The sequence below is a fragment of the Notolepis coatsorum genome, assembly GCF_963971535.1.
Source record: "Notolepis coatsorum genome assembly, chromosome: 17".
Classification (NCBI taxonomy): Eukaryota; Metazoa; Chordata; class Actinopteri; order Aulopiformes; family Paralepididae; genus Notolepis; species Notolepis coatsorum.
The window spans coordinates 31,710,207-31,722,706 of record NC_140181.1 but is presented as its reverse complement, the minus strand read 5'-3'; the positions used below and the strand labels follow the sequence as shown (position 1 = coordinate 31,722,706).

General features: G+C 43.9%; 1 protein-coding gene across 1 annotated transcript in view; it reads left to right on the top strand.

Moving 5' to 3' along the window:
• Window positions 1–2,494: 2,494 nt before the first annotated feature.
• LOC311243991 (IQ motif and SEC7 domain-containing protein 2-like) overlaps window positions 2,495–12,500 on the top strand; it is a gene marked incomplete at both ends in the record, with an annotated part of 327,990 nt that continues 317,984 nt past the window's right edge. The window contains 2 exons of the mRNA XM_084333399.1: window positions 2,495–3,146; window positions 3,192–3,237. Coding sequence (XP_084189525.1) covers window positions 2,495–3,146; window positions 3,192–3,237 — 698 coding nt within the window. The remainder of the gene's footprint in view (window positions 3,147–3,191; window positions 3,238–12,500) is intronic.

The following is a 12,500-nucleotide window of genomic DNA, read 5'->3' as shown; positions in this document are numbered from 1 at the left end:
GGACAGGAGCACTTGGATTGGTCCCCTGGCGCGGCTCACGTGGCGCCTGTCTGCTCCCGGCTGCCCTTGGGGGGGAAGGACGACGGGATGGGTTAATCGCAGATACGCATTGTATGCATGGTTCGCATGTGTGCCAAATGGTGACCTCGGAGCAGGTCCTAAATTATAATTATTATATTATAAGAGTAAGATATTCCTTTATTGATCCCCTTGGGGAAATTCAGGATACATACATACATACATACATACATACATACATACATACATACATACATACATACATACATACATACATACATACAGTATATAGATAAATTAGATTCGATTAAAATGTATTGTCATTGTACGGCACAAGTACAGTACAACGAAAATATGTTGGCATCTAACCAGAGTGCAAATGTAACAGTAAAGTGCATTAACAATATACAATGTACAAGTGATTCAATAGACAGATAGATTGACAGATGGATAAGTAGATTATACAGACAGAGAGATAGATAGATAGATAGATAGATAGATAGATAGATAGATAGATAGATAGATAGATAGATAGATAGATAGATAGATAGATAGATAGATAGATAGATAGATAGATAGATAGATAGATAGATAGATGGAACATGAGTTACAGTGTGTCTCTAATCCTCTACGTCTCTCTTCCTCTTTCACTCACTCTTGTTCTTCTTTATGGACTTGATGACACACAGAAGGTTCTGGAAGTGTTTGCCGACGGGATGATGATGATGATGGTGATGAATGAATCAGCGGATTATTAAACCCAGGAAGAAGATGAAAATCTGACATGACATTTGACCCCTGCGTGTTGCCCCCCCAGCAAACAAACCAGGGGATGACAGGCCGACTCATGGACCCGCAGTGCTTGATATTGTCACTGTCCTCCTTCGTCAGAAGATGATCTTCGACTGACTTTAATGATTTTTTTGGTTGGGCTGCTTCATGTCTTTTGTTCAGGTAGACATTTTTGTGTTTGGGTATGGGACTATGTTATGCAGAAGAGGGGAACGGCTCACATTAAATAGACTTCCTACAATATTCCTCAACATTATTCCTTCCTAAAACCTTGGAATACTGTCCATACCGTACCTTGGAATACTGTCCATACTGTACTGTGGAGAACTGAAACTGAACATATCCTACTGCAGGGTCTGCACCCCAAGGCCTTTTCTGGGTCACCCTGTATGACGTGGAGGTACTTAGAGGTGCCAGTAATGATATCCCCCACGATACCCCCTGTTGATCAGAGATGTTAAGTGGTGGTGCGGCAAATTGAAACGTTTCTGCAGGCCAGTATCATTGCCCAATTATCTGAGCATAGCACTGGATTGAACACTGGTACTCTAACTTGTTCCTCTCGTGTCTGATGAACTGCGACACCCAAGCGATGGAGACACATCGCTTCCTTCACGAAAAGGGACATATCGTTACTCGCGTCCCGACAACAAAGGTCTCCTTCTCTCCTCTTTGGAAAACAACCTTCTATTCTTCTGTGTGGACCTCGCACAGTGGATATAACTGACTTACTGACAGACGGACAGACAGACCGTTTTTCTTTTGTCTTTCTACCCAGTTTTCAACCACCATGGCTGTGAACCCCCCTGGGGACACCTGACTAGAACCTGGAATGGTCGAAGCGCTGATAAACCTTTCTGATTGGTGCAAACCAGGAAGTGGTCCGTCTTGATCACCGAATTAAACTCTTCAAAGGAGAACCTCTCCACTCCCCCCCACTTACCTCAGGTGGGGGGGAGGGGGGTGAAGAGTTGTGTAGTTTTTGTAGGGTGTAGGGCTTAGGATTTAGGCCATAGCTTTGTAGTTCCTTAGAACATAGATCATAGACTGTAGGTTAGTGTGTAGGAGAAACAACGTCAGGCCACAGTGATCTGGTTACAGTGTGTCACTCATATATTCACAAGCTCTTGATTCTAGGCTTGTGTGTGTGGTGAATACAGCAGGACCTTGTAAGCGCATAGTGCTTCATAGAATCTGGGTCATTGCTGCATAGAACTTTGTTTTTAGGCTGCTTTGTTTTGGGGTGCATCACACCTGCATCGTTCGGCTACATCTTAAAACTAAATCGTTAGGGGATAGTGCTTTGTAGAATTGAGGTCATTAGTGCTTTTTAGGCCCTTTTCTGCATGTTAGGCTACCCCTCGAGACTTCTATCAGAGCCGTAGTGCTGAGGTGGTAGTGTGCTGGCTATCCCTCAGTGCTTAGTCAGTAGTGCTACTTTTAGCCTTTAGCCAGTGTGCTAATTAGCCCATGTCAGCAGCACCCCACTAGCAACCCTGTGGTATCACATACTCATTGAGCTAGCACTTAGGCTCTGTGCAAGCTAGCTTTTGGGTGAGGCTACCTTTTATCCACTGCAAAAGCTTAGCGCCTAGCATTTAAGTTAGAACTCTAGAAGCTTTATATCCCTCTGTGCTAACGTTGATAGCGGTTAGATTCATTGCTAACTGTCAGAAAGCTAGCCATGGATACTAACCAGGGCCCAGGTCAGGGCAGCCCGGAGAGCCCCAACAGAGCGGTTGAGTACCTTCTGGAGCTCAACAACATCATCGAGAGCCAGCAGAAGCTTCTGGAGACCCAACGACGCCGCATCGAGGAGCTGGAGGTCCAGCTGGACCGTCTGAGCCAGGAGAATAAGGACCTGCGCTTGGATCGACAACCAATCCCGCCTCCTCCTCCCCCCGAGCCTCCTCTCCCTCCTCCTCCGCCTCCTCCTCCCCTGGTTCAGACCACCAAGAACTCCCACCACCACCACCACAACCAGCACCAGCCCCCCCCACAGCCGCCCTCGTCCATCCCCCTGCACCACAGCCACCACCTCCATCATCAACAGCACCACCACCACCACCACCCTTCTGCCTACTCGTACACCAACAGCACCAACAACAGCACCAACACGGCTATCCCAGCCCCTGCCCCCATCACTGTCTCCGTCCCCACCCAAATCCCCGCCCCCATCCCGGTTCCGCCGCCACCACTTCCGGCACCATCCCGGGAGCAGAGGACCCACGTCAGGCTGACCCGTGGGCCGCTGGCCAGCACCGGGACCAACACCAACTTTGTGGAGAAAGAGAAGGAGAGGTTGGAGCGTCTGCATACCGTCAACACCACCAACAGCCAACAACAACAACAACAACAACAACAACAACAACAACAACAACAACAACAACAACAACAACACCACGCCCACACGCTCCACCACAAACCGTGAGTTCAACATCATCTACTATTACCTCCAGAGGTGTAGACACAGTAAGAGAGAGGCAAACCTGATCATATGAGGGTGAATGATAACAGCTGGCATCATTCATTATTATGATGATATAATCATAATATAGTTATATAGTTATCATTATAATATAGTATAGTATAATTCCAATATACATAAACCGTGTGATGGAATATATTACATGTGATTCTATATCTTCAGTGTGAATATGATGTTTCATGCATTTCTTATCAGTACAGCATGTTGCCATAAGCACTAGCTGTCCATGATCTTAAAAAAAGGCTAATTGGATGTTTAATGTAAACTGAATGGAGAGCTGTGGTGCCAACATGGTGTCCTCTCTCGCTAGGTTTGCCAAACCAGATGCTGGTTGCCTGTAACCTGGCAGCTTTCTCACACAAATTGGCCCAGCCCTGGAAAACATTGTTCATGCTTCAAATTATCCATGAGCATTTATGTTTAAGTTAAACTGTATGCGTCTTGATTTAGGGTTACATTTTCTGACCGTCGGCGTCTTCTATGGTAAAACATTTTGGTCTGAATCAGAGAGAATGCTTATGAGAACGGCACTGAAGCAACTTATAGATGTTTACGAATAAACCTGCTTCTTCACCTCAAAGAAGAGTGAGCAGTTGTCACCCCCATGTTTTATCTATATTGAGGTATCAATGGTGAGTTAAGGAGTGTTTTATCTTCACTGAGGCTGTATGAATGAGTAATGAGTGTTTTATATTGTTTGAGGCTGTATGAATGATGAGTAAAGAGTGTTTTATCATAATTGAAGCTGTATGAATGAGTAAGGAATATTTTATCTTTATTGAGGCTGTATGACTGATGACATGGCGACTGGGGCATAAAAGAAAATATTGTTTGGTTCCTGTTGGTTGTCAGTTAAGGCCATGGGTAGGTAGGGAATTTATTTTATTTTATCTTTTATTTTATTTTTTCCCACGGCGACTATGGATAGGGAATTTCTTTATTTAATTAAAATGTTCACAACAACATGGATGCATGTACTCTGCCAGCATGTTTAATATCCATAATACTAAAGGTTTGACTAAGATTTTTATGAAACTTTTTTTTAAATAGATTTTTTTTAATGTTTTTTATTTTTAACTCATAAAATGTATTGGGTCGCACCTAAATCGGCAGGGTCGGTCGGCAACCGGAACCAAACCATTTTTTCTTTTAGGCCTGGGTAGGCTAAGGAGTGTTTTATATTCATTAAGGCTGTATGAATGATAGTCAAGTCAAGAGTTTTAATTGTCACGGCATACAAGTATACAATGAAATGCGGGTGGTCTTGCCCGCGACGATGTGCAATACAGTGGTACAACATATAATAGAATCCAATAAAAATACAGTGGTACAACATATAATAGAATCCAATAAAAAACAACAGTGCAATAAGATGGCTACTGGGTAGGCTAAGGAGTGTGAAGCAGGGGAGAAAGTTCTGTTGGGATCTGATCCCAGGCAAGCAGGGGTAAAACCTTTTCCCCAGAGGCAGGGGTAAGCCTGATCCCAGGCAAGCAGCGGTAAGCCTTCAGAGTTCACACTGTTCGCTTGGTGGAGCGGAGTCCATTTCTGCATTAACCGATGAATCAAGAACCAAGATTTCTCAGTGTGGAAGAAGCTTTGGGAGGGTGATTAGCGGCGACCACACCTGCTTATATGCTAAGCAGAGGGGCGTGGTCCTGGTCAGTGATAGAGGGGCGTGGTCCTGGTCAGTGATAGAGGGGCGTGGTCCTGGTCAGTGATAGAGGGGCGTGGTCCTGGTCAGTGATAGAGGGGCGTGGTCCTGGTCAGTGATAGAGGGGCGTGGTCCTGGTCAATGATAGAGGGGCGTGGTCCTGGTCAGTGATAGAGGGGCGTGGTCCTGGTCAATGATAGAGGGGCGTGGTCCTGGTTGATTGATTGATTGATTGAAAACTTTAATTAACAGATTGCAGAATGGGTACAGTACAGTACAACTCAATACACACAATTGTTAACACTTTCAGCGCCAGCCGTTTTATCCATCTTTGTAGTCAATGGGACACGCTTTAAAAGATAGGGATTTTCACTGTGCGTCACAATGTTTGCAGGTCTATATCTATATTCTATATTATAGCTATGGAGACAATACTATGGCTCATTTGACAGAAACTATCTCTCATCCAACATGTATAAAAGAGTAAATCTTTTCATGTATACGTTCGCGTGTTATCCCGTGGTGAATATTGTATCCTTTCAGAGTGATCCTGGCTAATTCCTGGAAGCTGCGTTATAGAGTGATATGTGAATTTTGCTAAAGTCGTTCGCGTTTCTCGCCTGGACACGCTACTGTTTCCAAATCAAAGGTATATAATAGGTATTATGTTTCATCATGAATGCAGCAAAGGGGGGCGGGGGGGGTCATTTTTTTATGCTCTGATCGCCAGCAACGGCATTCGTTTTGAATACTACATATCGTTAGCCTCATAGCATAATAGTAATCTTTTGGCCAAATTGATATTTCTGCCTAACTCTACTCTCCTCACACTGCTGCACCACCCTGGCGTAGTGGCTGTGTCCTCAGCCAATCAGAACCTTGTTATTTTAAGAATCCCTTTCTGCCTAACTCACTCGTGTAACTTGTGCCAAAATTAGTTTTTTCTTCTTTTCCGAAAGTCTTGAAAAATTACTTAGGCAATTATGCTATGAGGCTAATGATATGTTGATCGGCTGGATCGATGTGAAATCATTGTAGGATCAAGGTGGAATTGACGTCGGATAGTCCTTACCTTTGATGGGTTATTCCAAAAATAATATTCCAATTGTCTGATTGCGATTTCCAGTATTGATGTCCATCGGGTCCCTGACATGAAGTGGCACAAGATATGCCTCAAGTGTGCTGAACGCGTTTCAAAGTGCTCGGATGAAGCGATTCATTACTTGGCTTGGTCTAAATTCTCCGCCCGGACGACATTAGATGTGACACACAGTCTGGAACAGGGTTTCAAAGGGTAGGCGATACTGCCACCTAGCAGGATCTGGCCGGTATTGCACTCTCTGTGTCTCAGTATGGCTTTCAACGGTAACATAGAGGTCCGCGAGACTGTATAGAATACAAAAATCGAATAAAAGAAAAGATGATAAACAATCGAAAACTCGACTATACTCGGGTCGTGGTTGGCCGTGAATGAGTTAAGGGGATGCAGACCAGAGAAAGACTTTTGTCTTGTTTACATCAGGGTCCCCCATTTTCAATTCATAATGACATTTATGACATACACAACATACAGATATAAAAATCAAATCTAATCATCTAATCTAATCTAATCATGACATTTATGACATACATGACATACATATATATATAGTACTGTTACATTTGTGACATACAAGATATGCAAATATACAGTACTGTTAAACAGAGATCCTAACAGTAAATATATACATACGAGGGGGAGGGAAATGTACAATAGGAGGGGGTGGGTGGGTGGTAGGGTGGTCAATGATAGAGGGATGTGGTCCTGGTCAGTGATAGAGGGGTGTGGTCCTGTTCAGTGATAGAGGGATGTGGTCCTGGTCAGTGATAGAGGGGCGTGGTCCTGGTCAGTGATAGAGGGATGTGGTCCTGGTCAGTGATAGAGGGGCGTGGTCCTGGTCAGTGATAGAGGGGCGTGGTCCTGGTCAGTGAAAGAGGGGCGTGGTCCTGGTCAGTGATAGAGGGATGTGGTCCTGGTCAGTGATAGAGGGGCGTGGTCCTGGTCAGTGATAGAGGGGCGTGGTCCTGGTCAGTGATAGAGGGGCGTGGTCCTGGTCAGTGATAGAGGGATGTGGTCCTGGTCAGTGATAGAGGGGCGTGGTCCTGGTCAGTGATCGAGGGGCGTGGTCCTGGTCAGTGATAGAGGGGTGTGGTCCTGGTCAGTGATAGAGGGGTGTGGTCCTGGTCAGTGATAGAGGGGCGTGGTCCTGGTCAGTGATCGAGGGGTGTGGTCCTGGTCAGTGATAGAGGGGTGTGGTCCTGGTCAGTGATTGAGGGGTGTGGACGTGTGGTCCTGGTCAGTGATAGAGGGGCGTGGTCCTGGTCAGTGATAGAGGGGCGTGGTCCTGGTCAGTGATAGAGGGGTGTGGTCCTGGTCAGTGATTGAGGGGTGTGGTCCTGGTCAGTGATAGAGGGGTGTGGTCCTGGTCAGTGATAGAGGGGGGGCATGGTCCTGGTCAGTGGTGCATTGAATGGAATTATTTCAGCTGCGTCTATAGGAATCAGGAGCCATCCAATAGTTAAAGCAAGACACTAAAGCCAGCATGAGATACAACAGCATGTTGTATTACTAAGTACAAGGTAGACTGGTTTCTATGCTGTTTCTATTGCTGTACATATCAGCATGTTGCAGTACTAGGTAGACTGGTTTCTATGCTGTTCCTATTGCTGCACAGATCAGCATGTTGCCGTACTGGTTAGTGGTTGGTTTCTGTACTGTTTACTCAGAGTGATGTGTATAGCTATATATTAGGGCTCTAAAAAATATTTTTAACACATGGGCTCATGATAATCCTGATTAATGCAAATGAGAAAATTGTTGGCAGACGGCTCCTTCGGACAATTTTCTTTATCAACACAGCTATCTAGCATAATGTCAAAGCTACGGGAGGTGGTCAGGGTCAAAAAGGTTTATGTGATTAATTGCGTTAATTTCTTTTAACGTGTTAAGGTTTTCCGATTATATTGACAGCACTAACATATATATACTCCTGTAAAACTCCAACCCACTGCTCTGCTACTGCTTTACTGCATCATGTGACAACATGTTGGGGGGGGGGGGGGGGGGGGGGGGGCTGGGGGTACTGTTTGTAAATCAGAAAACGGTATGCCTAGTAGGGTTGGGCGATTAATCGAGTTTAAATTTATATTACGATTTTGGCTTCCCCCAATCATGAAAACAAGATAATCGAGATAAAACCATTATTGTTAACTCTTTCAATGCCATGCCTGGTTTTCCGTTTTACCGCTTGAATGCCACCATCCGCGCCAATGTTAACGTTAATATCGCCTAATCTATGTTTTAAATTATGGCTATGTGTCTAATCTGCCCATCGCATTATCAAATACTATTTTCCAGTCAGTGCTGTGAAGGCAGATTCTTTTTTTATCGCGTCGTTTCCGTTTCAGAGCAGTTAGAAAAGCCCCCGTTTTGATATAAAAAACAGCTCATTCTGGAGCATTCTATGAAAATCGTCTTTTAGTGGAATATTCCACAACGTTGATATTCGTCGGCCTTTTTATGAATCGTTTTCAAATAAACGCTAGATGATCAATATTATACGTGCACGCACGCACATTACGGCCGCGCACTGATAATCGCCCCGTTGATTTCCTCTCTGACTTTTACAATGAAACCGAAAGAAGACATTTCACAAAACAGCTTATAACTTCATCAAACTTACTCCGATTATCCTACCACTGATAACACAGAGTCCTTACCTGACATCAGATGGTATCCAACTGGTATATTCCAATTCCTGATCACCATTCGAAAAAATCGATAAGTGTATGGATCCAACGCGACACAGTAGATCTCTATGATCCGCGGGGATCTGAGGCTCCAGAATGGTAACCCCGGCTGGATCAGTGAACTGGAAAATGTGGAGTACCGGATTTTTTTCCCCATTCATTTTCATTGAGTCCATTCCAAAATCACTTATGTCATCTGGGAGACGACAGGGGGCGCTTTTTTCCACAGTGATCGTCGGCGCCCCTCGGCTATACTCGGGTAGGCTCGGGTGATGCAATAATTTTTCAGATCGCAAAAAAATAAAAAATAAAAAAAATCCGAGAAATCTCGTGAGTGGCTAGCAACCACCTATAAAAAAACACGAGAAATCTCGTGAGTGGCACTGAAAGAGTTAACCCTTCCATCACAACATTGCCCCCCCCCCCCCCCAAACAGTAGTTTCAGCTCATGTTGAGAAGAAGGAGGGAGCCATGGCGCATTTTTGTTATTTTTTAACTTGAAGAAGATGACAGAAAGGCAACCTTTGGTCATCGTCATATGATGTTCTCAAATCAAGGAGTGATCGTGTTTAATAATCGTGATTTCAATATCAATCTAAATAATGGTGATAATGATTTTCGCCTAGAGGCCTAGAGGTAGAGAGACAGACTGACTGTTAGTTCTGGCCCCAACATTTGCAATGCCGTTGAGATTACAAATCCAAACAGTGAGAATACAAAGGGATACATACAATTAGGGATGCACGATATTGATTTTTTGACACCGATACCGATAACTTTATGCTCCTCAAGCCGATAACCGATATCGATAACCGATATTTATTGTATTAATTTTTTTTTAATGTATATCTTTTTTTTTATCAAATTTCTTTTTCTTTTTTTTCCAACATGAAACAAAACATATCACAATACAATAATAATAATACATAAAAAGACTTCCCAGGACAATAACTTAACACCAACTTAAATGTATATTCCTGTAGTTTTGACCTAACCAGACAACAGAAACAAAAGCCAAGACAACAGTTTTGACTGATAAAGTGACCATATTTATTTTTCCAAATGAAAATTCACAATCCGTCAACAACTTATAATACATCCAACCTAAGACGCTCAAAGCTTTTTTTTCTTCTTTTTTCAAAGCTGTCTGCCTTGAAAGAAAGGCTTTGAGTGGACACATAGCCTAGCAGGTCGCCTGCGGCATCACCACCGCTGCGATGGTGTTAGAAGCCTACGGCGCGAGCACGCTTGTACCTATTGACGAGTCGTTTGCTAAATTAAAGAAGTTTGACAGAAATGACCCAAGGGCTCAAGCCGCTAGCTTTTAAGCAGTCCTTGGTGGTGCAAATTAACCTGGCTACTACGGAGCAATAAGTGACTGCGTATTCAACCAAGGGTTGCATCACAGCCATGAAAGGGGCTAGCTTTGCTTAGCTCCCCGCGTCGTCGCAGGCTTTTAAGTTAACACAATAACACACCATCGCAGCGGTGGTGATGCCGCAGGTGTGGGATATTTGTGGATATCCTGATGAAGAATGTCTCAGTCAACCGAGGCTTGGATAATAACAAGGTTTATTAACCAAACAGATAGAATACATAGAGAGAATGGCTGAGGCTCTCGCCCCAGGTGATCAGCTGAAATTACCCAGGTAAGAAGCCTCTATTGTGGTCGGGAGGAGCCCTTTATAGTTCAACAAAGGGGGTGTGTGGTCCCATTTGATAGGTCAGATGGGGGGGAGGGGGTACAGGTTTGGGGGACACAGGGGAGGGGGGTGTCTTATTCCACAGAGAGGGGGGGGGGGCACAGGTAAAGGGAACACAGGGGAGGGGGATATATTTACATGAGGACATATTATACCACAATACTCACTTTTCTTTCTTATAATGTGGGTGAGATTAATGTATAATATACCAGGATTGTTTGGAACAGGTAAAAGTGGGGATAATAGTTTAAAAATAGAATTATTTACATACATGATTAATAGAATTATTTACATACATGATTCATGACATGATCGACTGGACTGCGGTCTGTGTTATTTTGATATCAGAGATGTGGGAATAGATATCACCCTTTTCTTTTATTAATCGCTCAAAATACCTATATCAATGAGTGGTCCTCATCTCTGATATCAAACAACAATTAACATAATCATTAGAAGCTATCGCTGTGCAAATATCTTGGCATACCTTCAGTCGTTCATGTCGTGACTCTGGGGAGCTAATGTGATCGTTGTGCATACAGGCATCGTAATAAACCAATTAAATACATGCACTGTCTGTGTGGTCAGAGTGCACAAGGTGAAAAAACAAAATTGTGTTCATAATTATTAGGAATCGGATTTACACATAAGGCTAATGTGTACAAAAACATTTTAACAACCGTTAACCTGGTGGTTAATAAAACTAACATGATTGATTATGGGAAATTGTTCACAAATATATATATATATATTTGCACATTTTGTGATGATTCTTGATGAAGAATGTCTCAGTCAACCGAGGCTTGGATAATAACAAGGTTTATTAACCAAACAGATAGAATACATAGAGAGAATGGCTGAGGCTCTCGCCCCAGGTGATCAGCTGAAATTACCCAGGTAAGAAGCCTCTATTGTGGTCGGGAGGAGCCCTTTATAGTTCAACAAAGGGGGTGTGTGGTCCCATTTGATAGGTCAGATGGGGGGGAGGGGGTACAGGTTTGGGGGACACAGGGGAGGGGGGTGTCTTATTCCACAGAGAGGGGGGGGGGGGCACAGGTAAAGGGAACACAGGGGAGGGGGATATATTTACATGAGGACATATTGACGCCAATTGTGGGATATTTGTGGATATCCTGATGAAGAATGTCTCAGTCAACCGAGGCTTGGATAATAACAAGGTTTATTAACCAAACAGATAGAATACATAGAGAGAATGGCTGAGGCTCTCGCCCCAGGTGATCAGCTGAAATTACCCAGGTAAGAAGCCTCTATTGTGGTCGGGAGGAGCCCTTTATAGTTCAACAAAGGGGGTGTGTGGTCCCATTTGATAGGTCAGATGGGGGGGAGGGGGTACAGGTTTGGGGGACACAGGGGAGGGGGGTGTCTTATTCCACAGAGAGGGGGGGGGGGGGCACAGGTAAAGGGAACACAGGGGAGGGGGATATATTTACATGAGGACATATTATACCACACAGGTGACCTGCTAGGTTGGATGTATCACAAGCCGCTGCACTTTTCCCTCCTCGTGGAACTTCTGCATTGCATTTATTACAAATAGCAAGCAAACTTTTCCCCTCTGAAACAATCCCCACTAGCGTCGCCATCTTTGTTTACATCCGCGCTGCTTTCAAGAAACGTACGTGGCTACGTCACAGCCAAGAAAGGGAGCGCTGGATTTGTGTAAAACGCCCTGTTCCTAAACCACACGCTATCAATCGTACCACAGTACTGGCAAAACGGGAGGAGCCGACAGTCAAAACAAACGCACTTCATCCAAATTCACCCACACCGCATTTTTTTTACCAAAAAATATATTATATTATCGGAGCTATTAATAACGTTATCGGGTTTATCGGGATGACGTCATAATTGCTGATATCGGCCCGATAATTATCGGCCCGATAATTATCGTGCATCCCTACATACAATACATTTTGGGACATAAATAGGACAAAAACACAGGAGAGAAGAGAAGAAAACAAAGAATCAAATTAAAAACAGTTACACATTGAGGTAGGGTGGTTTTTAATCATGTTCTTAAATTAAAAACAGTTAC